A 23,131-nucleotide genomic window follows, 5' to 3' on the forward strand; every position below is an offset into this window, starting at 1 on the left:
TTTTTTGGTTTTTTTTTTTTTTTTTTTTTTTGTGTTTTTGTTTTTGATATGAATGCTCTTAGATTTTCTGCCCCTAATAACAACACACAAGTTATTTCTTTTTTATATGAACATACATGCATTCTTCTATCCCAACATGGGACAACATTGGTGTTGTATACTTGTATGATCACGTTTTGTATAATTAGTTTATTTGTTTCTTTATTTCTCTAATATCAAAAAAGAAAAAAATTGTACTTCTTTAATTACTTCACCTAGTCATGGTATAGGGCAAAACAACTGAAATGACAACTTCAGCGAAGTTGGTTGAATATTTAGTTTGATAAGGTCAACTATAAGTAACTTGGTTGCAAGTTTTCCCTAGTTTTATAAGGTTAACTATAGACAACTTGGTTGCAAGCTTTTTCCCGTAAATCAAACGGTAAAACTACTAAGAAAGCAAGCAATTGAAGGCCAAAACAAGGAAATTAAACCTCAAGAACTCAGGCATGGTTAGGATAAAAGAGAACTTCCTTAAACTTAAAACCTATACATTGCATTCTTTAAATATATGAAATACAGAACATTGTTTTGCTATAAAATATCAACTGCTGACAAACACTTTATTTATAACACACTACACTCATGATAAAGACATAACATTCCATAAGCATACTAGCTTTAATCCATTTTAACATCATTGCAATGATCATATATATCATGCAGTGGCAACGGCAGCTGCAGGCTTCGATTCAGGTTCAGCAGGAGCTTCTGCTTCCCAAAATGAAGTTTTCTTTCCCGTCTTTGAAACCGTTTTTAGAACCGCTTCAGGTTCCACATTACCCTTGACAGTCACTTTTTGCTCCTTAATATCAATGTCAAAAGACTCCACACCTAGTATCCATTTGTGAAGAAATCGTTAGAAACGTTGGCTATCCAAGGCTGAACTGATCGTGACCGAAAATAAACAGCTAAGCCTTCAAGGGTATAAACCATGAAACATAGTAGTATTGGCTTATTCCCGTTCCCATTACTGATGAACTAATGGTTAAATTTTTGGTTCGGGTAGGGATCGGAGGGAGAAGAAGCGAGGAACTAGTATTAAAACAAAGAAGTAGAAGTCGAGAAGAAGAAGAAAAGCATTGGAGTATTAAGGAAAATGTGGTAATAATGTAATATACCTTCCATCTTCCCCAAAACCCTGTTGACAGCCCCGACACATCCTTGGCATGACATGCCAACCTTCAGAACGACGGTCTGCCACAGTGAACAAAGACACATTAGTCCTAAAATGGGATTAAACACAGAAATCTTTGTCAAATTATAAGACCATAACATTCAATCCAAGTATCCAACACAGAACATGATAAGCCTAACAAAGAATAAGGTCTATGACTGATTGTTTACGTAAGCTGTGAATGTATTCAAACTTTAAAGCAGACAACTCAAACCACATGATTCCATTCTTTCCCAAAATCCCAATTTCACCTATATATTTCAATAAAAACTGGTATGATATTCTTACATCAATTTTCAACCCCATAAAGTAATAATGATATCAATTCACTCATTATTTGATCCATTCAACAACACAAACAAAATTTAAGGCTTGCGATAATATCCAGATGGTCTACAATCTATCATTGTGGATACAGTCATTTTTAGAAAAATGGATTAGAACAGAGGATTCTTGTTTCTATTCCAGAATCAAGTTCCAGCATAGACTCAGATTTCATTAGCCTAAAAACAAATGATTTCACAAACTGAGTGGAAAGCTTAAGCTTTGAATGAATTTTCTATATAAATACTCAAATTTCCAACAATTTTTAACTCATTAAGATCATTGAAATGTTTAGCTGTCATTCACCATCTAAATACTTGAATAGATATTCCAATTGAGAAATAATCAATAAAGATATCAAAGCTTCAAGCTTACATAGCAAGATAATATAAACAAAAAAAAATTATTAAAAATACTAAAAGACAAATAAAGGAACAAAAGCAGAAATCCCAGTCCATCAAATCGGGCCATAAAAAAAAATCCCAATTCTGCAAATTTCTTGGCATTGTAATATCAACTTCATGTAAAGAGCCCAACTTTTTAGCTAAAAGAAATCACCCATATTCAAGATTCTGCAGAATCAGGCGTAAGCTTAGCAAATCTCAAAGAATATCACGAATTTTTTCTTGATTATCAAAAGCAAAAATTTAATTTCGAAGGAATAAACGAACAGTCATGCCGATTCAAGAATATGCATACAAATTTATATCTCAGAAGTTCGATCGTAAGGAAATACCTGAGACATGGTGAGATTCGGAAGAAGAAAACCCCAGATACTTTCGAAAGTCAAAGGATTGGATGCTTTGCGGTAAAGAAATTTGATGGGCAATTTATAGGAACTGTGATAGGGGGAAATTTTAAATAAATTATAAATATAAAAATAAAAGTATTTTTATGGTGCCATTTGCGATGAATGAGTCCAGTCAGGTGGATTTTTTTTTTTTTTTTTTGTGCGTTTGATTTTTTTTTTTAAGTCACTATTTAAATGAAATTTTTATCATGTGTAGATTACATATCACATATGAGAAATTTTATGCGAAGTGCTCGATCAAGAGAGTGTAATAAGTAATTTTTAGGTACGAAAATCTTGTTTCAACCACTCCAATATGTTTTAAATTGGTGAAAAAACGGTACTTACATAAAATCATATCACATACAATGATATATGACACATTATTTAATTTATATTTGTTTTTTTTTAAACAATTTATATATGAATTGATTAATTTTATAATAAAATTATGTCAAATGATAAATTTAGGTTTAAAGTATGTCTAACCGTGTTGATTTTTTTTCCCGTGTTTTTAGCACCATCATCCACCTCATCATCAACTATTACACGCAAACCAAACTCAAAAGTTATTCTTTTCAACAGTTTAAATTTTTTTAAAGTTTTTTGTGGACTCATTAATCTATATTAACTATATTTTAATTACTTTAATCATTTTAAACTATAATTAAATCATCCAAAATTTAATTAAATTAATAATTATACATTTTAATTAAAAATATATTATTAAAATTATATATTACATAAAAAATTATGTTACTTTTTTTTTTTTTGCAATAAGAGAGCAAATTTAAAAATTAAGAAAAAAACAATAAAAATAAATTAGTAAAAAAAATAAGTTGGCAACAATTATATATTAAATAGAATAAAGAATAAAAAAATAAAAAAGAAAAGAAAAAAAATATTTACAAAAATTCAGAGAGCCGCCAAGGGACACCAACTAGTACATCTATTTGATGATCATGAGGCTCTAGGGCCTAGCGAGTTATAGTTGCTCAATCGGTTTGTGAAATGAATGAGATACAATTGTGAAGAATCAAATCATGGGACTTGTAAGATAGCTAAAGGAACAATACCCAACTAGACCATCTTAACGGCTTAACCATTGTGTGAGTGAGAGTAATGGACAATACTCATTGGTAAAGGGTTTGAACAATGACACATAGCACTATGTGGTGATGACAATTGGATGGAAATAATTGATTGAAGTAGCATGTCAACCACTCATTTTTAATGGAAGGACACTATAAACTATGCTCTTCCCCCCACCCCCTCCTTCCCGGCGCGCCCTTCTAACATCATTGAAATTTTCACTAGGACACCTAATCCAATGGTTCCTCTCTACTATGTCAACATCTAGATCAAGATTAGTCTTGAAATTTGTTGACTTGTGTTTTTGTACTTATTCTTTAGCTTATTGTCAATATTATTTAGGCTCTGTTTATTATTATTATTATTATTATTATTATTATTATTATTGGTCTTGTAAAACCATTAGAACACTAATAACCAACATGGGATGTAGGGCTGCTAATGACGGCCTTTTCAGTCCCTTAAATAATATAATCAAATAAACACATGCAGACCTAATTTCTCCACCATCACTAATTCATAAGAATTTACAAGTATAGAGTTTAAAAATGTTTTTAGAAACAGTTCAAAACAGTGATTTGAACCTAAACCACTACTATAATAGTTCAAGTTGAAATTCAAGTTAAATCTCAAACTTATTAAACTAACGGTTCCAAATTGTGACCATGCGTACTCTAACATAACGAACCCAAATCCACACAGAATCCCGCACACAACATAAAGTACAACTTCCCATAGCTTAGCTCCTATCACCTTGATAGGAGTTTCTTGCAAATTGACAAGAGGATAGAGTACTTTCTCCGCTGTCTTTTGTCTCTGTTCAGTGTCACTTTAGCCATAGTCTTACAATTCAATTCAATTTGAGACACATCCCGTAATTTATTTATTTTTTCACCAAAACTCTAATATAAATTAAGACAAATCAAGACCTTAAGCTTAGGATTCATTCAATCCTTAAAATTCAACTCAACTTACACACTCATGTCGATATATTTGAGTTTTAGTTTACCATATTTCACTGAGTAGGCCGGTAGTACACAGCGTTGAAGTAATTAAAGTAATGACGAACGGTTCGGTGATTGATTGTCGCGACGTTGTAGTGGCCAAACAATGTCGACATATATTTATATGACGTACGTGTTTTAGTTTTTTACCATTTTGGTTGCAATTCAATCTCGGCGTAAGCAAATACGTAGACCGGGCACCATGACATCCGAGGTACCAGGAAGCACTCTGATTCGTTACACCACCTATGAAGTATGAATCTTACGTTTAATTACAGGCATGTTGGTGGCAAAAGTTGACTATAAATTAAAGAAAACATTTTAAGTAAAGTAAACACAGCTAATGACACACAGACATCACAATTAATTTTTGAGTGATAAATTGTTATTAAGGATACATGATTAAGTTTTTGCAGCTATTGCACTTAATGTGGTGGCCTAAACTCCTTGTGCGTAGTAGACATTATTGATCCTCTCACTTAATGACTCCCTAAATTTTTATTTACTCAACTGATCATCCATAGTGCAATATAGTAGGTGAAATGGTTGTGTTATTCAATCTAAGGGTGTGTTTGGAAACCCGGAAAATGACTTCTGGAAAATGTTTTCTGAAAAATGAGTCATTTTCCAGAAAACATTTTCCTTTCCAGTGTTTGATTGCATTCCGGAAAACTGTATTGATGTGTTTGGTTCATTTTCTAGAAAATGAGCAAATTGTAACCCAAAGTTAAAATCACATATTCTATCAAGTATTATCATTATTTATCCAAATAATTCAAGAGACATCTTTTTAAACAAGCAAAATTAGTGTTATTTTTTTTAAAAAAAAACACTAATTTTTTTCCTGTTAATAAAACACTAATTTTTTTTAAAAGTATAAAATTTAAAAAAAAAAATAAGCAAGCTCTCTGGTTTCCACTGGGTTTCCACTCCAGTGGAAACCAGAGAGTCGGTCGACTCTCTGGTTTCCGACCGAAACCAAAGATTCTCTGGTTTCCGGTCGGAGTTGAGACTCTGGTTTCCGATCGGAAACCAGAGATGAATCCCGACTGATTTTTGATCGGAAATGGAGTTTTTTTGGTTTCCTATGGCTTGGTTTGCTTGAAGATGATGACGGTCCTGGGTTAGTCTTGATTGTGTAGCAAGAAGATATGAAGATGGAGAAGGATGGATGAGAGAAACGCTGCCTGGAAAATGACTTCCCTAAAATTTTGGGGGAAGTCATTTTCCATAAAATGACCCCTATTTTCCTTTGACCCAAGATTATTTTCCATTGACTTTTGTTTTCCATGTCTTGCCAAACACAAGAAGCCCGGAAAATGTTTTTCAGAAAACATTTTTCGGGTTTCCAAACACACCCTAAGTATATTTTTTGTAGGGGCAGATCCGGAGGAGGGTAATGGGGCAGTTGGCCCCCGCACCCCTTATATATGTGTGTATGTGTGTAGGGGTGTAAATAAATCAAATAATTTTGATTCGATTCGTGATTCGAATACAAATAGTTATATTCGAATTCGAATATTTTGAATACGAATCCGAATTCGAATACACATTTTGATTCGAATGTTATTCAAATCCAAATACAAACCAGGATAGATTCGATTCGAATAGTATTCGAATATTCGAATATATATATATATATATAAAGAAACTAAACTAGTAAAGACATAAACCCTAAGCTAAAATAAAAGTGAGAGCAACCGCTTCAGTGCTTCACCCTTCAGTCTTCCCAGTTCGGCAGCCGCAGTTCCCAACTTCGCCTCTTCCACCAACTGCTTTGCCCTCTTCTTTTCCTCCCATTTTCACGGCAAACCATTGTCGTGGCAAGGAAGCACGGCAACAAGGAGAGCAACTCAGCAAGGTAGGGCAGCAACTCCTCACGGCCACTGTCGTTTGGCGAAGGCAACAATCTTCAGTCAATTTTTGATATATTTTATCTTAATTTACTGAAAAATTTAAGATAGTCATTTCGAATTCGAATATTCGAGTCGAATCGAATATATTCGAATAAATTGATCGAATCGAATACGAATCGAAATTTATGATTCGAACACTAAACGAATTCGAATTCGAATACTCATCAAAATAATCGAATTCGAATCGAATACTGAAGTATTTGACTCGATTCAATTCGTTTACACCCCTATATGTGTGTGTGTATATATAGTAGTAACTTATTTATACAAATAGAATGTAGATATATACAAAGGCAAAAACTTGTGTGAGACCATCTCACCATGAGACATGTCAGGTCGGGTCGGATCGAGATGTAAGTGTAACACTTATATGAACAAATGTCATACTTATATGCTCAAATGTAATACTAATCACGAATAAAATTTTTGGATACCTGGGTGGTTGTGTTGAATGTTCATGGCAGACATGAAGGCAGGATAGGAATCACCGAAAACAAACAACATCGAATCTTAGGACCATTGAGGATAAGCTTATTATCATGTGGTTGTCTTCTTGCACCATTCACCTTTGAAAGTTTCAATACAAATAATAGAACAACTTAAAGTAAAAAGTAAGACATAAACTAGGGGTGTGTTTGGTTGGTGGGTTTAGACATAAGGAATGGGTATGAAAGTGATTATTTGTGTTTGGTTTGTAGGTTTTGTGAATGCTACTATGGGTTTGGAATACCTCATTAATGACAAAACCCATACCCTTATTAAATAAGGGTTTCATCTCCCTTCCTCCTTTCTTCTCAAACTATTAATAATCATTCTCATTCCACCAAACTACCAAACATGTCAAATACTATCACCAAAACTCATTACCATTACCAAGTATTTGATACCCATTCCGATTCCGATTCCTATGTGCGAACCAAACGCACCCTAAAAGTTATTAAGGTGAGATATGATAGTTTTGCGTGATCAGATGAAAACCTGGTAAAAGGGTGGCTAAACAAACTGAGAGACATAAGAAGATGGTGAAACAAACTATTTTCTCCATATATATTGTATTACATTGAAATTGAGCTTTCTCAGGTTTTAGTTCAGAAGCTTGTTCTTAATTAAGGGTGCAGTTTCCTTAAAAATTGCAGTGAGGAAAACTTGCCAAGTGAAGGTGAAGGTGAAAGATGGCAAGATCTCCCTATCTTCTCTCATTAATTTAGTACTCCCTATAATTTGTTTAAACTCCGATCCGTACGTAGCTTTGGTCCTAGAACGTGTAAAACGTGTAAATGTCATGGATACATAATTAGTTGAGCCAGATCCAATTGGACAAATCTCATTCCAATAACATAAATAGGTTAGCCCTATAGCTATAAATTAAATAATGCATTGTAGAATTATTTTACAAAAATTATTATGTTTAGATTAAACTAACCCCATCCAGATTTCTATCAATCTCAGCTTTTATTACCATTTTGAACATTAAATTGTTGTCTAAACAATTGGGGTGGCCTGCTGACAGTGAAAGAGATGGGGAAGAGAAGGTTTCAAGGCAGAATAAACAGCTAACCAGCCTTGCTGTGATGGATGAGCCATATCCCAGAAGAATGTCATTTTTGGATCATCGCACACTGCGTATTCCTTCTTTCCACTCTCATCAACCACCCCGCATTTACCCTCGCAACATGGCTGCAATGGACGCGGGAAACTAGATTTCCCAGGATGCTGGTCGTGTTTAATGTTCAAGGCCGACGTGAAGGCCGCATAGAGATCGACAATACCAAAGGGTGACCCCACGGTTTGGTAGTTCAGTTCCTCTACCCTTTGTTTTAATATTTGATTGTGAAACCTCGTAAAGCTGTTTGTACTTTCGTCGCAGTTTGAGTAGTTGCCAGTTGCAAAAGCTACCAAGGGTAGGCATCCCAAAGGCTGCATTGCAGTCACGGCTACTTTGGGAACTCCCATCTCATGAATGCGTTTAAGGTTCAAACTAAGCTGCTTTGTAACGGATTTAGCAAATTCCTTTATACGCTGCAAACATATATAAAACTAGTTAATACATACTCAATTTAGTACTCACTATAACCACTTTTATCAATTTAGTCCTAAACGAATTTTTATGCTTAATTAATTAGGTTCTCGACTTTGATGGTTTTACCTAATTGAATCTTATGTTAAGATAGCTTGGTAATTTTACAACTATTAATACTCAATTCAATCATCGACTATAGGGGTTTAATCCAAATTAATCTTTGACTATAGTGATTTTACCCAATTTAACTCTCGTCTATAGTGATTTTTTTCAATTTAGTTCTTGATTCTAATAGTTGAGGATTGAGGACTGAATTAGAAAAAATCATCAAAGATTTAAATAAGCACAAAAATTCGTTTAGGACTCAAATTGAAAAAAAAAAAAAAAAAAAACGCTATAAGACTTACATGCATATCTCCATGATAGTTCTTGTAGTCATTCCCGACCGAAGTGACAAGAGCTGCGGACAATGTAAGGTCGTGTTTGGCGTACGCGTTTTGTTGAAGGAGTTGTTGCAGATGATTTATTTGTGTCGTCATGTTCGGACCGTCAACGTTTGCGTAGTCAAACACACCTGTCCCTCCGTATGCAAAATTCATCCCATACTGCTTTGCTTCCGCATACCCCTTCCACAAATTGTAGGGTTGTGGGGATCCTATTCCCAGATAGGCCGCTGATATATATAACCAAAAATTTTATTTTTACTTAAAATATTAATATTTAGTTTACTAATTACGTTTTGAAAAAATTGTATTTTTGGTCTTTCAATGGTACATCTATGTGTTGTGACCATCATTAATTAATCCCTAAGTTATGTCTAAAGTGACGATTTTAGCCTTTCAGGGACTTTTTTCTACCTTTGATTTCGTCCTTTATGAGACTAAAATAATTTGTACATAATTTAGAGATTAAAGATAATCACACATATAACTTAAAAGAACTAAGTTTGTACCACGAGGATAATTGGAGGACAAAAAATACAATTTTTTCCTATTTTTTAATTTGTCTCAAATGGCACCTATGTAATCAGTGAGAACGCGACCATCGGACCATCTGCCGGAAGGTTTGCCTGGGAAAGTCATACCATAAGGTTCCCTCCAAGACCCTGAAGCATTTGTAGGTGGCCAATTACCCGTGTCAGCATAGGAGTCACCGAAAAACAAAGAGCTTTTTGGGGCCATTGAGGATAAGCTTATCAAGTGGATGCCTCCTTGCAGCATTTACCACCTCTGAAATCATCATTACAAATAGAATAAAATATAAAAATACGTTTACTTGCACATTAGAAATATATAAAACATAACAAGGATTAAAAAAGGAAAAGTTAAAGTAACAAAAAACATAGAATTGGGTTTCAAAAAAAAAAAAAAAAACATAGAATTGAAGTAAATATAGCATAAGGGGTGAGATAGTTTAGCGTGATGAGATCAAAACCTGGGAAAAGGATGGTTGTTAAACAAGCTGAGAGGCATAAGAAGATGGAGAAACAAACTTTTTCCACCATAATGTATTATTATATATATGTACTGAACTTGAGTGGTTTAATCTGCAGGCTGGTTGGAAGACCTTTTTGCTTTTGCTGGTTTTTATGGAGCAGCTGATTGTATTAAAGGTGAAGTTTCCATAATTTAATTTGTTTCCAAGTGAAGGGGGAAAGATGCTGCTCAGCTTCTCTCATTAATTTAATACTTAATTTGTTTAAACTACGCATGGTTGGTTTAATTTTAAATTGTTTTCTAAGTAGTGGTGAGTGTAAAATGTGTTATATCATGGACAAAGAATTAGTTTATTAAATTGTTCAAAACCCATTAGTTCATTAAGTTGTTCAAAATATTTATAGATTGAAAGTAACTCCAACTAAGTTGGTCAGATTATTGACTTGATAATTATATTCAACTATCAACAAACATTATTATATATAATACTAGTATGTCACGATGTACAAACAATAACATATATTCAATAATTATTATTATTTATATAATTTATATAGTACAAAATAAATAAATAAATTATTAAAATATTAAATGATATTCTAGCAATTTCTTATTATAATAAAGTACGGATGGTATATTAAATCAAATTTTGCTTTATAATGGATTAGTCTTGGATGAGATTAAATAAAATAAAATAAAAAACAAAACCACAAAACTTATCGCTTATTAGACTCCAAAAATATTATGGGGATACAAAGAGAATTATACTAAAAAAAATGCAGAGATTAAATCAAATTTGTGGGTATTTATACTAAAGGGACACCTAAAATCTGGAGTACAAAGTGATTTTGATAGACATAAATTTTGAATTTAAAAATTTTAATTAAATGTAATCAGGTTGTACAAAGATATTGGAATCTGCATCTACTAATAAACTATTGCACTAATACTAGTAATAATGTAAGCTATGTGTAGTGCTACGTTGCTTCACGTTCCTAAAGATAATATTATTTCTTTGGAGGACGACGGCGACGACCACGACAATATACATTCCCAAATTATATTAATTTCAATAGCATTGATATTTGATATTTGATATTTTAATCATATTAGGTTTAAATGACAAGTTACATCGTGGATCAAGGTTCACTTTGCATGGTGGATCCTAGTCTAACTTGACATCATTTTATATTAGGTGTCAATTAGTGCATCATATTTAATGACATTATCATGTACTATGTTCATAATATTTTTTCTATATATTCATAAACCAAACATTAATGTCCATAAACACTAAACTAAATGTACATCATGTGTATTTTCATTCACTATATAATCTATAGTAGGCTCATAATATTCTTTCTATATGTTCAAAAAAATAAAGTTATGGTATTTAAACATTATGCTACGGACACATTATGATTAATAACATTGATCATGTACTATATTCATAATATTTGTTCTATATGTCCATGAATATAAACCTTAATATCAATAAAAACTAAACTAAATGTACATCATATGTATTTCTATTCACTTTATAGTATACTCATAATATATTCATATTCATAAAATACAACGCGTATTGTATATAAACATTATACTACAAGAGTACGTACAAATGCATCATGTTTAATTAATACCAGTATGCATGCCCCAACATATGATAATAAAAATAATAGTAATTTATAAATATTATAAATTAAAAAATCTAAATTAAAATATTGTAAATATTATATTTAAATAAGCATTATTTGATATGAGGGTAGTTTGGTCATGCTATGTTGAACTCTGTCCCAAACTCCATGGAAAAAAGATACCTAAGATGACTAAAGAAAATATTTTCTTTATATTTAAGGAATTCAAAAAAAGAAAATTTTTTAACTAACATGGTTGGCGTGGTGATTCAGAATCTCGTCTATTAAATATGAGGTTGGGGGTTCTATTCCCACCCATGTGAGTGGAACGGAGCAAACCATTCCACTTAGTATGCTGGCCAAGGGAAGCAATCGATAGACTTATTTTTGGGGTTCTATCCCCACCCATGTGAGTGGAACGGAGCAAACCATTTGACCAGTCCCCTGCCACTTAGTATGCGACTTATTTTCAGTCCCCTGCCACTTAGTATGCGACTTATTTTTTTGAGTACTACTGACTCTATTACAATGTACTAGTCCCTTGCCACTTAATTTTTTGAGTACTACTGACTCTATTACAATGTACTAGTCCCTTGCCACTTAATTAGTATGCGACTTATTTTTTTGAGTACTACTAACTCTGTTACAATGTAGTATCTGTTCATAGCTACTTTCTCAACCTACTGAAGCACAAAGAGTCAACAATTGCCTCCACTGAGGCTCGAACCCACTTCCATGTGGGAGTGTAAACCGGGATACCGAGCGATAAGTTTGAGTGTTTAATTGAACTTTTTCAAAGTTCAAAGGCCTAATTGCATTTTTGAGTAAAGTTCAATGCCTAATTGTATTTTTGAGTAAAGTTCGTTGGTCTATTTGACCCATTCTCCCTTTAATAAAATCTTAGTCAGTAGTATGTTGTTTTTTATGACAGAAAAACTCACACCCTATGGTACCTAAGCGGCTAAGTGAATCACGCTAGGAAGATATACTTGACGAACTCAACAAAGATAGTATATATATAGAGAGAGAAATTTCAAACATGTGATCTTCTAATAGAAGAATTATGCTCAATCCACTTAGTTACCCCTTCCAGGGAAGATTTGAACTAAAACTAATTATCCACAAAATATAAATTAATTATAAATCTATCAAAATTTTCAAAAAAATAAGTAAATTATAAATCCATCAAACATTGCTCGCGAATTACATACACTAGTGTATAGATATATTTAAGTAGAGCAAAAGGTACGTAGATGAGAAAAACAAGGGTGAAGATGCTAATACTACTAGGATATGATGGTACGGTTGATCTTATTATTCAATGTTAATAAGCGCAATTTCGATCTCGATCTTATTAGCATTTTGAACATTGAATTGTCTAAACAATTGGGGTCTCCTGCTGAGGGTGATGAAACAGATGGGGAAGAGAAGATTTCAAGGCAGAATAAACAGCAAACCAGCCTTGCTGTGATGGGTGTGTCATATCCCAGAAGAATGCCATTTTTGGATCATCGCACAGTCCATATTCCTTCTTTCCACTCACATCAACCTCCCCACAGTTACCAAGGCAACATGGCGCCAATGGATGTGGGAAACTAGATTTCCCAGGATGTTGGTTGTGTTTAATGTTTAAGGCTGTCGTGAAGGCAGCATAGAGATCAACAATAACAAAAGGTGACCCATCGGTTTGGTTGTTGAGTTTGTCTACCCTTTGTTTTAACATTTGATTGTGAAACCTCGTAATGTTGTTTGTATTTTCGTCGCAGTTTGGGTACTTGCCGGTTGCAAAAGCTACCATGGGTAGGCACCCCAAAGGTTGCATTGCTGTCACGGCTACTTTGGGGACTCCCATCTCATGAATGCGTTTAAGATTCTTACTAAGCTGCTTTGTAATGGATTCAACAAATTCCTCAATAATATGCTGCAAACATATATAAAACATAGTCAACATACATATGATTATTTATTTATATGACTTATATGGGAGGGAGGCTGACGAAGGATCAAGTCCAACAATTGGTGATTAGGAAATTGTTGGGGAGATGCCGGTGAAGTGTCAAGTCCGGCACCTATATTTCTAAAAAATGGCGTATAAAGAAATAAATTAAAGTTACGTCTTTGTCGACAAGTATAGCTTTTGGGGGTGAGAAGTGTTGATCTTAACAAGTGATATCCGAATCATTTATTAAAGGGTAACACTTGTGTGAGACCGCCTTACATGTCTCAATTCGTGAGAGATGTTGGATCTTTGATTAATGAGTTAAATTTTTTATTAATATAATGGGTCAGATCTTTGACCTCATTAATCAAAGATCCTACCCGTCTTATAAATTGAGACCGGTAAGACAGTCTCACACAATTTTTACCTTTTTTGAATAGTCAATTGATGAGTTTTTGCCATTGCGGTAAGCAATTAATCCTAAGAACTTACATGTATATCTCCATGATAACTCCTATAGTCATTCCCGACCGAAGTGACAAGAGCTACGGACGACGTAAGGTCGTGTTTGGTGTACACATTTTGTTGAAGGAGTTGTTGCAGATAATTTATTTGTGTCGTCATGTTCGGACCGCCTTCGAATGTGTCAAACACACCTGTCCCTCCATATGCAAAATTCAACCCATATTGTTTTGCTTCCTCATCTCCTTTCCACAAACTGTAGGCTTGTGGGGATCCTATTCCCAGATATGCAGCTGATATATATAACCAAAAATTTACTAATTATATGTTTCTGTTTTCATTTGTCCCAAAATAAAATTGGCCGTCAAGCTCTATGACGGCAAATTTTTTTTAGTAAGAGTCAAATTTTATAAATCTACCTAACTTAACTGGAATCTAAATTAGTCTTATAGTAATCTGATAGGGAATGTTAAACGCAAAAATTTTAAAAATAAAAGTAGGAACCATCAAACGGCACCTATATAATCGGTGAGAACGCGACCATCGGACCATCTGCCAGAAGGTTTGCCGGGGAAAGTCATACCATAAGGTTCCCTCCAAGGCCGGGAAGCATCAGTAGGTGGCCAATTACCGGTGTCAGCATAGGAGTCACCGAAAACAAAGAGCTTTTCGGGGTCATTGAGGATAAACTTATCCTGTGGTTGTCTCCTTGAACCATTTGCCTCTGAAATTATCAATACAAATAGAAACAAAAACATAAAACTTGGGATTGAAGTAATTAAGCACAGCATAATAAGGTGAGATAGTTTTGCGTGATCAGATTAAAACCTGATAAAAGGGTGGCTAAACAAGCTGAGAGGCATAAGAAGACAGTGAAACAAACTTTTTCCACCATAATGTATTATTATACGTATTGAAATTGAGTGGTTTAATTTGCAGGCAGGTTAGAAGACCTTTTGCTTTTATCTGGGTTTTATGGTGGTGCAGCTGATTGTATTACAGGTGAAGTTTCCATAATTTAATATGTTTCCAAATGAAGGGGGAAAAATGCTTCCCAACTTCTCTCATTAATTTAAATAATTTGCTTAAACTCCGTATGTTTGGTTTAATTTTAAATTGTTTTCTAAGTAGTGGTGAGTGTAAAATGTGTTATTTCATGGGCAAAGAATTAGTTTATTAAATTGTTCAAAATGTTGATGCATTGGAGCAACCCTAATAAGTTGGTAAGACTTTTGACTTGGTAATCATAAGGCCGGCTATAAATTCAACTATGCCCCCAACTAAGTTGGTCAAACTACTGCAATTGACTTAATAAACATAAGGCTACAAGTTCAACGTACTCCTAACAAGAATTATTATAGAATATTATAAATAATAGGTGAAAAAGAACTAGAATAATAATAAAGTATTGGTCTCTTCACTTATGAATTACAATATAATATATAGTACTTGATGGGGCTCCAAACCCATTTTTGACCCAAGAAGAATAAAGGTCTTGATGGGCTAGACGTAGAAAAGACATGGTGAGAAAAGGGTGGATGCATTGATGATCTAGCAATCACGGAATGTTAGATTACCTTAGGGAATGTTGGATTGCAAGGAATGTTAGATTCCATGGAATGTTAGATTTCTGTGTTTGGTTAAAACTGAGGTATATAATATAAACTTGTTTGGTTGAGGGTTATCTTTTATGTTATAATGGCTTTTTTTTTTTTTACTTTTATACCCTTAATCTAATTTCATGTATGTTAGTAAACTTCAAAATTAAAATAATTAAATAAGCAATGATAAAATATATAAGTAAATAATTTAAAAATAATTAACTAAGACACATGCAATAAATAATGTTTTTTTTTAAATAATGTATTTATGTAGTTGTTTTGTAAATTTATAAAATTAAAGAAAAATATTTTTAATAGTTTAATTGTATTTAATTATTTTTATATTTTAAAATATGTTATAGCATATATTGTTTAAAGATTATATTAAACATTATATATTGTTAAAAGGGCATAAAGAGTAAAAATGTAAGGGAATATCACATAACCTAAGACAAGTAAGGAATTCACATTCCCTCCAAAATAGCTAAAAATCCTATGTGGAGGGTAAATCACATTCCTTGGGAAAATAATATAACTTGAACCAAACATTGCAATCTAACATTCCAAAGGACATATTACCTTGGTTATCTTGCATACCTTGAACCAAACACCCCCTAAAGGTGATATGGTTTCCCTTGAGGGATGACGTGTTGGGCCTGCGAGAATAAGCCAGTGGAGGGGAGGGATGTTGCGCCACCGTTGTGGGGGTCGGAACCGCCCACAACTGGCCTACATGAAGGCCCAGCAACTTCCTCAAGTCAAAGCCTGGCCAGCGCAGGTGATGCGTCCTACCACCGTGTAGGCATGTGTGTGTGTGAGTCGTGAGGTGTGGCAGTGTGTGGTGGTCTAAAAAATTTAAAAAATTATTGTACGACGTTGGTTAGATGTCTAACCGACGTCGTATAGAATCGTTTTTTTTTTTAAGTTTTGTTTCGGCGTCAGATCTTTAAACGAACCGACGCCGTATATATATATACATACATATATATATATACATACATATATATATATATATATATATATATATATATATATATATATATATATATATATATATACGGTGTCGGTTGTATGGACAACGGACGCCGTAAATTTGTAATTTAATACCATATCACATCATACGAATAGCCTTCTTCGACTTGTTTAGAAAACCTTCTCCCATAGGTCAAATCAAACGAATACAACCCTTAGATCGCACAACGCCGCAGTTCTCTCTCCCGTCGTCGCCACCGCCCGCACAACGCCGCTGTCGCACAACAGCAGCAGTGGGTCGTCACACAACAGTAGCAGCCCGACCGTCGTCGTTCTCGCAGCATCCGCCGCCGCTCCTATCGTTCCCTGCCGCCGGTCACATGACCCTCTCATCGCACAATGCCAGCGTTATTAAGGTAATAAATACAATTTATTTTGTAATTATTTGTTTATAAATTTCAGTACTCAAAAAAAATTCAAATTTTAATATATTTTGAATTTTAGGATTATATTCTAAATTCTAGGATTTTATTTTGAATTTTAAGTTTATTTCGAATTTTAGGGTATATATTTATATATTTTGAATTTATAGGGTTATTGTGTATTTCAGAAATTATTATTGATATATTTTGAATTTTATGAAATTATTTTATATTTTAGGCATAATAGATTAATTTGGGGGGGGGGNTATGAGCTTAGTTTTTTTATTGTTTGACTCCATTATATTCATCTTAACCAGACCAAATTAAAGAAATTAGGAAAAAAAAACTTTGTAAGTGTACAAATGATACACATTTGGACCACCTTTAATTGGCTTAATTATTAGTCAAAAATATATGTTATGTTATTAGGTTGGTCTGTCTGTTTTCTTGTTTAAAGGCAGTTTTTCTTCACATACTCTGGAGCAGCGCCAGCGAGTAGTCCAGTGGACGGGATTTATTCAAATCAGAATTCAGTCATCATGATCCTCATTTTACTCATATCTACACTTATGACTAATCCTTATTTGGAGTGGTTTTCAGCTGCAAATATTAAGGGAATATTGGTTAATGGCTTGGCTATAAATATAGCTCTATCACATGGGATTCTAACACGCCAATTACTATTCTAAATCCCACTTCCATTATTCTTTCGAATCAGATTCTATAAGAGGATTTCATACTGGTTTTTCTACAGTTCTTCACGTGTTCTTATTCTGATTGCTTGAAGATTCAGCTATGTTGGTGAATCGTGATGTATTGCCAGTGTCAGCTCCAAGATGAGGAAGGCTTAGCTAGGAGTATTTTTTTGTAACCATTAGTGTAGGATGGTTGTTGTTAGACTCCTTGTAACCCTTGTGATCATCTAGTGGATTGGGCTGACGTGAAGTGCCCCGCAGACGTAGGAGTGGAGCTCCGAACTGCGTGATCAATTCTGGTGTCTGGTTCCATTTTTATCGCTTTATTTTCTTGTTGTTTATTTATCTGTTTTTATAGTTTATTTCTTTCAGATAAATATTTCCTTTAAAACAAAGTTGGAACCTTTAGCTAAATTGTACATTCAAGACCCACAATATAATTTCAAACTTAACTTTTGTAATCAAAAAATTAGGCTATAAGCCATATGTGGCCTAAATATTTATTATTTGGCCTAGCATTAATCAACCAAATTAATAAAGAAATTGAAGAAGATTTAAAACTTGTTGAAAGAATTTGATGGATTTTTGTTATTTGGATGGACCTGTTCATATTCGAATAAATTTAGAAAAAGTAAGCAAAATAAAAATTAGTATTTCAAAAAGAAAATGTTGGGATATGGAAAATTTAAAAATAATGCGAAGTAAATTAAATTTTATGAACTCCTTAACAAATTAAATTTAATACGTTAAGTCAACGATAAGTCGACTATTTAGGCGCCATACTTTCTCTCCACCGCTCTCACTTGGATCTCTCTCTAGCCTTGTTTAGCTGATTAGCAATTAGTAAATAACATATTATATTAACGAGTTTGATTAATACATTATATCAATGGTTGGTAAGTTTAGATATTTAGATTAACAATTAATATTAATATATAAAATAACTTCAAAAGTATAAATATATTTCATAATAAAAACATAAAAACAATAATAATAATAATTATTATTATTATTATTTATTTAATAACAAAAAAAAAAAGAATTAAGAAAAAAAAAAAAAAAAGAGAGAGAAAGATGGAGCCGAACCGATTCCCCTTAGTTTTGCCACTTATGTGGGAAAAGTGGCCTGGGAGCCTTGAGGCATCTATAAAATGCGCCTCAAGGCCCCAAGTTTAGCGTCAAGACCCATCCGTTGATGGGCGGAGCAAGCCAAACTGGCTCTTGCACTTGCGGAGCCGGAAACGGCTAGTCTCCATTATAGTTTTTTTTTGAAATACTGTCTCGTATACCTTCCCCTTCGACGACAATGGCTGTTTCTTCGCTTCAGGTTCCATCTCCTAAACCTTTCTTTTCCTGCTCTCTGTTTGCTTTCTTCTCCGTTTTTATTTCTCCCCATCCCCTCCTCCTTTTTTTTATATTCTTGATTATTAGATATTAGATACGTCTTTCATTCTCTGCTGTGTACGTCAGCCTTCTTCTCCGTTATTGCTCCTCCCCCGCTCCCCCATTTTTTTTTGTCTATCAATTCGAATGGAACGTTACATTATGATACTTTGTGGAGTGAGTATTTTGAATTCAAAATTCTGTTTTCTTGGGTACTGTTGGTAATTCAATTGTATGTCTTTTTGTGTATGAGTTTTGTCTCTGGCAGTATTGATTTATAGGGTTTTGATAATTTTGTAGTGTAATTATTTGTGTGTTTTGGAGTTCCTTTGTTTTGTTGTTGTTTATTGCGGAGAATTATTATTTTATTTTATTATTTTATGTAGTGAATCGGGTTATATTTTGACAATGTGCTTTCAATCTGTTCTTTATTCATCCTTGTTGTGGGGTGTGTTCTTTGATATGTAAGTGATTCATTTTTGGATATATATTGGATTGTTTTATTCATCCTTTGTGTGGGGGTGTTCTTTGATCTGTGAGTGATTCATTTTTGGATATATATATATATATATATATATATATATATATATATATATATATATATATATAGGTTGTTTTATTTTGATAAACTGCGCTGTAATATATTGTGGGGGTGTTCTTTGATCTGTAAGTGATTCATCTTTGGATATATATATGGGTTGTTTTATTTTGATAAACTGCACTGAAATATATTGTGAGGGTGTTCTTTGATCTGTAAGTGATTCATTTTTGGATATATATTGGATTATTTTATTCATCCTTTTTGTGGGGGTGTTCTTTGATGTAGTTTTGACACATTCTGCTGTAACTTATATTTTTTTTAATCAAAGTGTGCTTTGATTAATCAATGGTTCCAGTTGTTTTTGATGTAGTTTTGACACATTCTGTTGTAACTTATTGATTCTTCTTTGGGTTTTGAGTTCTTTAATCATTGTTTGTTCAATTTGTTTTTGATTTATTGAATTGGGAGTTTTGATACACTTCACTCAATAGGTGAATTGTGTATGATTTTTAGTGGTTTTCAGCATTTAAGTTTTCTTATTAGTTAATTGAAATGATGTTCGATGTTTTTAATTTTTAGAATGATGTTCAGCTTTTTTAAGTGTTATTTAAATTTTTAAAATGGTTACCCGCGTTTCTTGTATTCTTTTTAGTTTAGATCTTCTTTTCAAGTATTATTTTTTGTTCAAATGGAATGTAATGATTATTGGACCTCCTCATAATTTGTAGTGATTCTTTTAAATTCGTTATTCTGTTTTTCTTAGGTTGATCTTCACTAAATATTGTTTGGTAAATTCATTTGTATATCTTTTAGTGTATGGGTTTTGATATATTGAATTGGGTTATTTTGACATACTCCAGTGAATGAAGTGAATTGTGTATGATTTTCGGTTTCTAGTGTTCTTTTAGTATTTGAAATGATTTTCATTGTTTTTGTATTCTTTTTAGTTTTTAAATTGATGTTCATTGCATTTAAGTGATTTTTAGTTTTTGAAATGATGCTCATCGTATGCTCAATTGTAATATAAGCTTGTTGATATTTCTTGATGTGACTTTGGGTTCTTTGATTATTATTTGTTCCATTTGTTTTTAATATAAATTGGGTTATTTTTGCACACCTTGTAAATAAGGTGAATTGGTTTGTATTTTATCATTAATTACGCTTGCACACTGTTGGGTGCTTTGATCATTAATTATGCTTAAGGTGAATTGTTTTATATTTGCACACTGTTGGGTGGTCTGATCATTAATTATGCTTAAGGTGAATTGTTTTATATTTGCACACTGTTTGGTGGTCTGATCATTAATTATGCTTATTTATGCCCTTTAATATTACATTTGGTGAACTTGCATGTAGTTGTCTAGTAAGCAATTACTCAAGGCATTTAACTTAATCATTTCATACATAAGTCATATGTGCATATGGTATTTGTCAATTGTCTGATTTCTCGTTTGCAATTTTCTCTTCCATCCACCAAGAATGTGTATGAGAGTGTCTATAGTTCATTCTCTTCATTGTTTACTAGTAAATAATTGTGCGTAGTTATGATAAGGAATGCCTGTATTTTGAAATTATGGTTGCAACAAAGGGTCCTTTTCACTGCTATAATGAGTTCTCAGAATTACTAATAGTCTTGCTATGAGATTTACCTTAGAGCATCCTAATTGTGTATGGGTTTTGTTTCTGTGGCAGTATTGATTTATAGGGTTCTTTAATCTGTAGTGTTATTATTTGTGGGTTTTGGAGTTCCTTTGTTTTTGTATAATGAATTGTGTTATTTTGATAGAGTGTTTCAATATACGGTTAATTGTTATTGTTCTTTTTGGTGGAGGCTTGTATGCTTTGATTGAATTGTTTTATTTTGAATTTTTGATAAATTGTGCTTTATTTTAAGGTGAATTGTTATGGGTTCTTCTTGAACGAAGTCTGTGTGCTTTGATCATTAATTGTTCCAATTTTTTTTTTTATATTTTGTGGATTGGGTTTTTATTGACACATTTAAGATGAGTTCTTATGCATTTAATTTTCTAGTAAGATGGTTGTTTAGCAATTACTCAAGGCATTTTACTTAATCCTCGCTTAGCATATGGTATTTGTCAATTGTCTGATGTCTGGTTTGCAATTTTCTCTTCCATCTATCAAGAGTAAGTATGAGAGTATCCATAGTTCATTCTCTTTATTGTTTACTAGTTAATAATTGTGCTTAGTTATGATGAGGAATGCTTGTATATTGAAATTATGGATGTCGTGAAGGGTCTGTTGAAATTATGGATGCAGTGAACAGTCCTGCAATGAGATTTACCTGAGAGATCTGGCATTAGATCTCTCATCCTAATGCTCTGTAAACTACATTTTATGATTGTTATAGTTACATCATCATTATTGTCAATGCATTTGTTTTTGGTAAACACTGATTTTGTGTTTCATGAAAAGGCCAAACCTTATGATGCTTTGTTTTTTCTGTTCCAAAGTCCATATTTAAGCTGAACTTGTAGAATTCATAATGTGCATTGATATCACCATGTGTTTTAATGTGTTGTGTTTTATCTGAATGGGCAAGCACGATTTTAGCACACAAGTAAATTTATTATGGTCATGGGGTTTTCAGGTGATGTTATCTACATGCTGAAAATATTTTTTTTAAAATTGTTTTCCTTTTATTACTCCGTATTATCTTTATCTTTATTATTTATCCTGTGGAAGTGTGGAACATTGTGAACCTCATCTATATAAATAGGAAAAGTTGCTATCTGCTGTGTGTTTAATAAGTCTGGTGATGAAGAAACTGAATTCACTCAAGATCGAATTCTTCGATGAGAGAGATAAAATTCCAAATTTTCAAAATATATATCTCAATCATTTGATCACAAGCAGGAAATAAATGGTGGTGGATCGATGCAGTTCCAGGACAATAATAAGACTGATATGCATGTTGTAAACGGTATCTTACCTCAAGTATCAAACACAATCCAGTGAAAATGGAGTTTGTAACTTCTATTTCTTTAGCTATGATACTCTCCAAAATGATATGTGCTTGAAAGTCTAAAGTGAATCATATCATACCGGTTTTTGCCTATTTTGACATGTAATCCCACTAAGATTGTTGAGTACTCTATAATTTCATTTAGTGTGTATGCTTTCTCTATTTGGACATATATGCATATACTTATGAGTGCTCTATATGTTGCAATTCTTTTAGACCCCAAGTCATTTATCACTTTGGGCTAATTATGATGAGTCAGATAGTGGTCTTCCTTTTTACATGAATATTTTTCTAAATAACACATGAAAACAGTTGTTTTGGGAACATCCGGTAAGTTTCTCCATAAGCTCTGCGTATGACCTTGTTGTTGGTTCAATTGAGTCTGTTGAAACAGCAAAGTGGAATAGTATAATAGAAACTAAAAGTTCCAAATTGAATTAAATCTTTCCTATGGCATGTTAGCTAGGCACGGCAGAATTATGACTAACAGTTATAGACTAAAGCTTAAGGATAACCGATAATGATAGATGTTGGTTCTGCTTGGTTGAGCTTGAAGATATTGATCATGCTTTGTGAAAATGCCCGGTAGCAAATGAATTTTGGAGAGCAGTGCTCCCTAATTCCCATGCAAGAGCTGATTCGTATCCATTCATTAACCCCATTAAGTGGTTATATGATGGTGTGGGTGGTAGAAGGAG

At 33.1% G+C, this 23,131-nt stretch overlaps 3 protein-coding genes and 1 long non-coding RNA gene across 4 annotated transcripts; 1 reads left to right on the forward strand and 3 right to left on the reverse strand.

Moving 5' to 3' along the window:
- Positions 1 to 492: 492 nt before the first annotated feature.
- Positions 493 to 2,368, reverse strand: LOC115999790 (copper transport protein ATX1-like). Its single transcript, XM_031239695.1, has 3 exons — positions 2,277 to 2,368; positions 1,161 to 1,236; positions 493 to 873 (listed from the first exon to the last, which is right to left on the reverse strand). Exons 1-3 carry the CDS (start codon positions 2,283 to 2,285, stop codon positions 698 to 700), a joined length of 261 nt encoding a protein of 86 aa, XP_031095555.1. The 5' UTR covers positions 2,286 to 2,368; the 3' UTR covers positions 493 to 697.
- Positions 2,369 to 7,796: 5,428 nt separating this feature from the next.
- Positions 7,797 to 9,636, reverse strand: LOC115999553 (GDSL esterase/lipase At5g03610-like). The gene is made up of 3 exons (XM_031239395.1): positions 9,381 to 9,636; positions 8,770 to 9,035; positions 7,797 to 8,361 (listed from the first exon to the last, which is right to left on the reverse strand). Exons 1-3 carry the CDS (start codon positions 9,580 to 9,582, stop codon positions 7,825 to 7,827), a joined length of 1,005 nt encoding a protein of 334 aa, XP_031095255.1. The 5' UTR covers positions 9,583 to 9,636; the 3' UTR covers positions 7,797 to 7,824.
- A 2,953-nt stretch (positions 9,637 to 12,589) lies between these two features.
- Positions 12,590 to 14,794, reverse strand: LOC116000106 (GDSL esterase/lipase At5g03610-like). Its single transcript, XM_031240130.1, has 4 exons — positions 14,665 to 14,794; positions 14,354 to 14,560; positions 13,867 to 14,129; positions 12,590 to 13,356 (listed from the first exon to the last, which is right to left on the reverse strand). The coding sequence occupies exons 1-4, from the start codon at positions 14,729 to 14,731 to the stop codon at positions 12,814 to 12,816; spliced, it is 1,080 nt and encodes a 359-aa protein (XP_031095990.1). The 5' UTR covers positions 14,732 to 14,794; the 3' UTR covers positions 12,590 to 12,813.
- A 3,931-nt stretch (positions 14,795 to 18,725) lies between these two features.
- Positions 18,726 to 22,628, forward strand: LOC116000176. Its single transcript, XR_004094073.1, has 2 exons — positions 18,726 to 18,853; positions 22,325 to 22,628. It is a non-coding gene; the product is annotated as an uncharacterized LOC116000176 (long non-coding RNA).
- The last annotated feature ends 503 nt before the right edge of the window (positions 22,629 to 23,131 follow it).

Source organism: Ipomoea triloba, chromosome 12 (genome assembly GCF_003576645.1).
Source record: "Ipomoea triloba cultivar NCNSP0323 chromosome 12, ASM357664v1".
Classification (NCBI taxonomy): Eukaryota; Viridiplantae; Streptophyta; class Magnoliopsida; order Solanales; family Convolvulaceae; genus Ipomoea; species Ipomoea triloba.

Coding starts and splice junctions, on each gene's coding strand:
- LOC115999790 (XM_031239695.1), bottom strand. Junction 874..1,160: donor GGTTTTGGGGAAGATGGAAG/GTATATTACATT, acceptor AATGGATACTAG/GTGTGGAGTCTTTTGACATT.
- LOC115999553 (XM_031239395.1), bottom strand. CDS start 9,582: ATGCTGCAAGGAGGCATCCACTTGATAAGCTTATCCTCAATGGCCCCA. Junction 9,036..9,380: donor CGTTCTCACTGATTACATAG/GTGCCATTTGAG, acceptor TATATATATCAG/CGGCCTATCTGGGAATAGGA. Junction 8,362..8,769: donor ACTATCATGGAGATATGCAT/GTAAGTCTTATA, acceptor ATATGTTTGCAG/CGTATAAAGGAATTTGCTAA.
- LOC116000106 (XM_031240130.1), bottom strand. CDS start 14,731: ATGGTGGAAAAAGTTTGTTTCACTGTCTTCTTATGCCTCTCAGCTTGT. Junction 14,561..14,664: donor TTTAGCCACCCTTTTATCAG/GTTTTAATCTGA, acceptor TGATAATTTCAG/AGGCAAATGGTTCAAGGAGA. Junction 13,357..13,866: donor GTTATCATGGAGATATACAT/GTAAGTTCTTAG, acceptor ATATGTTTGCAG/CATATTATTGAGGAATTTGT.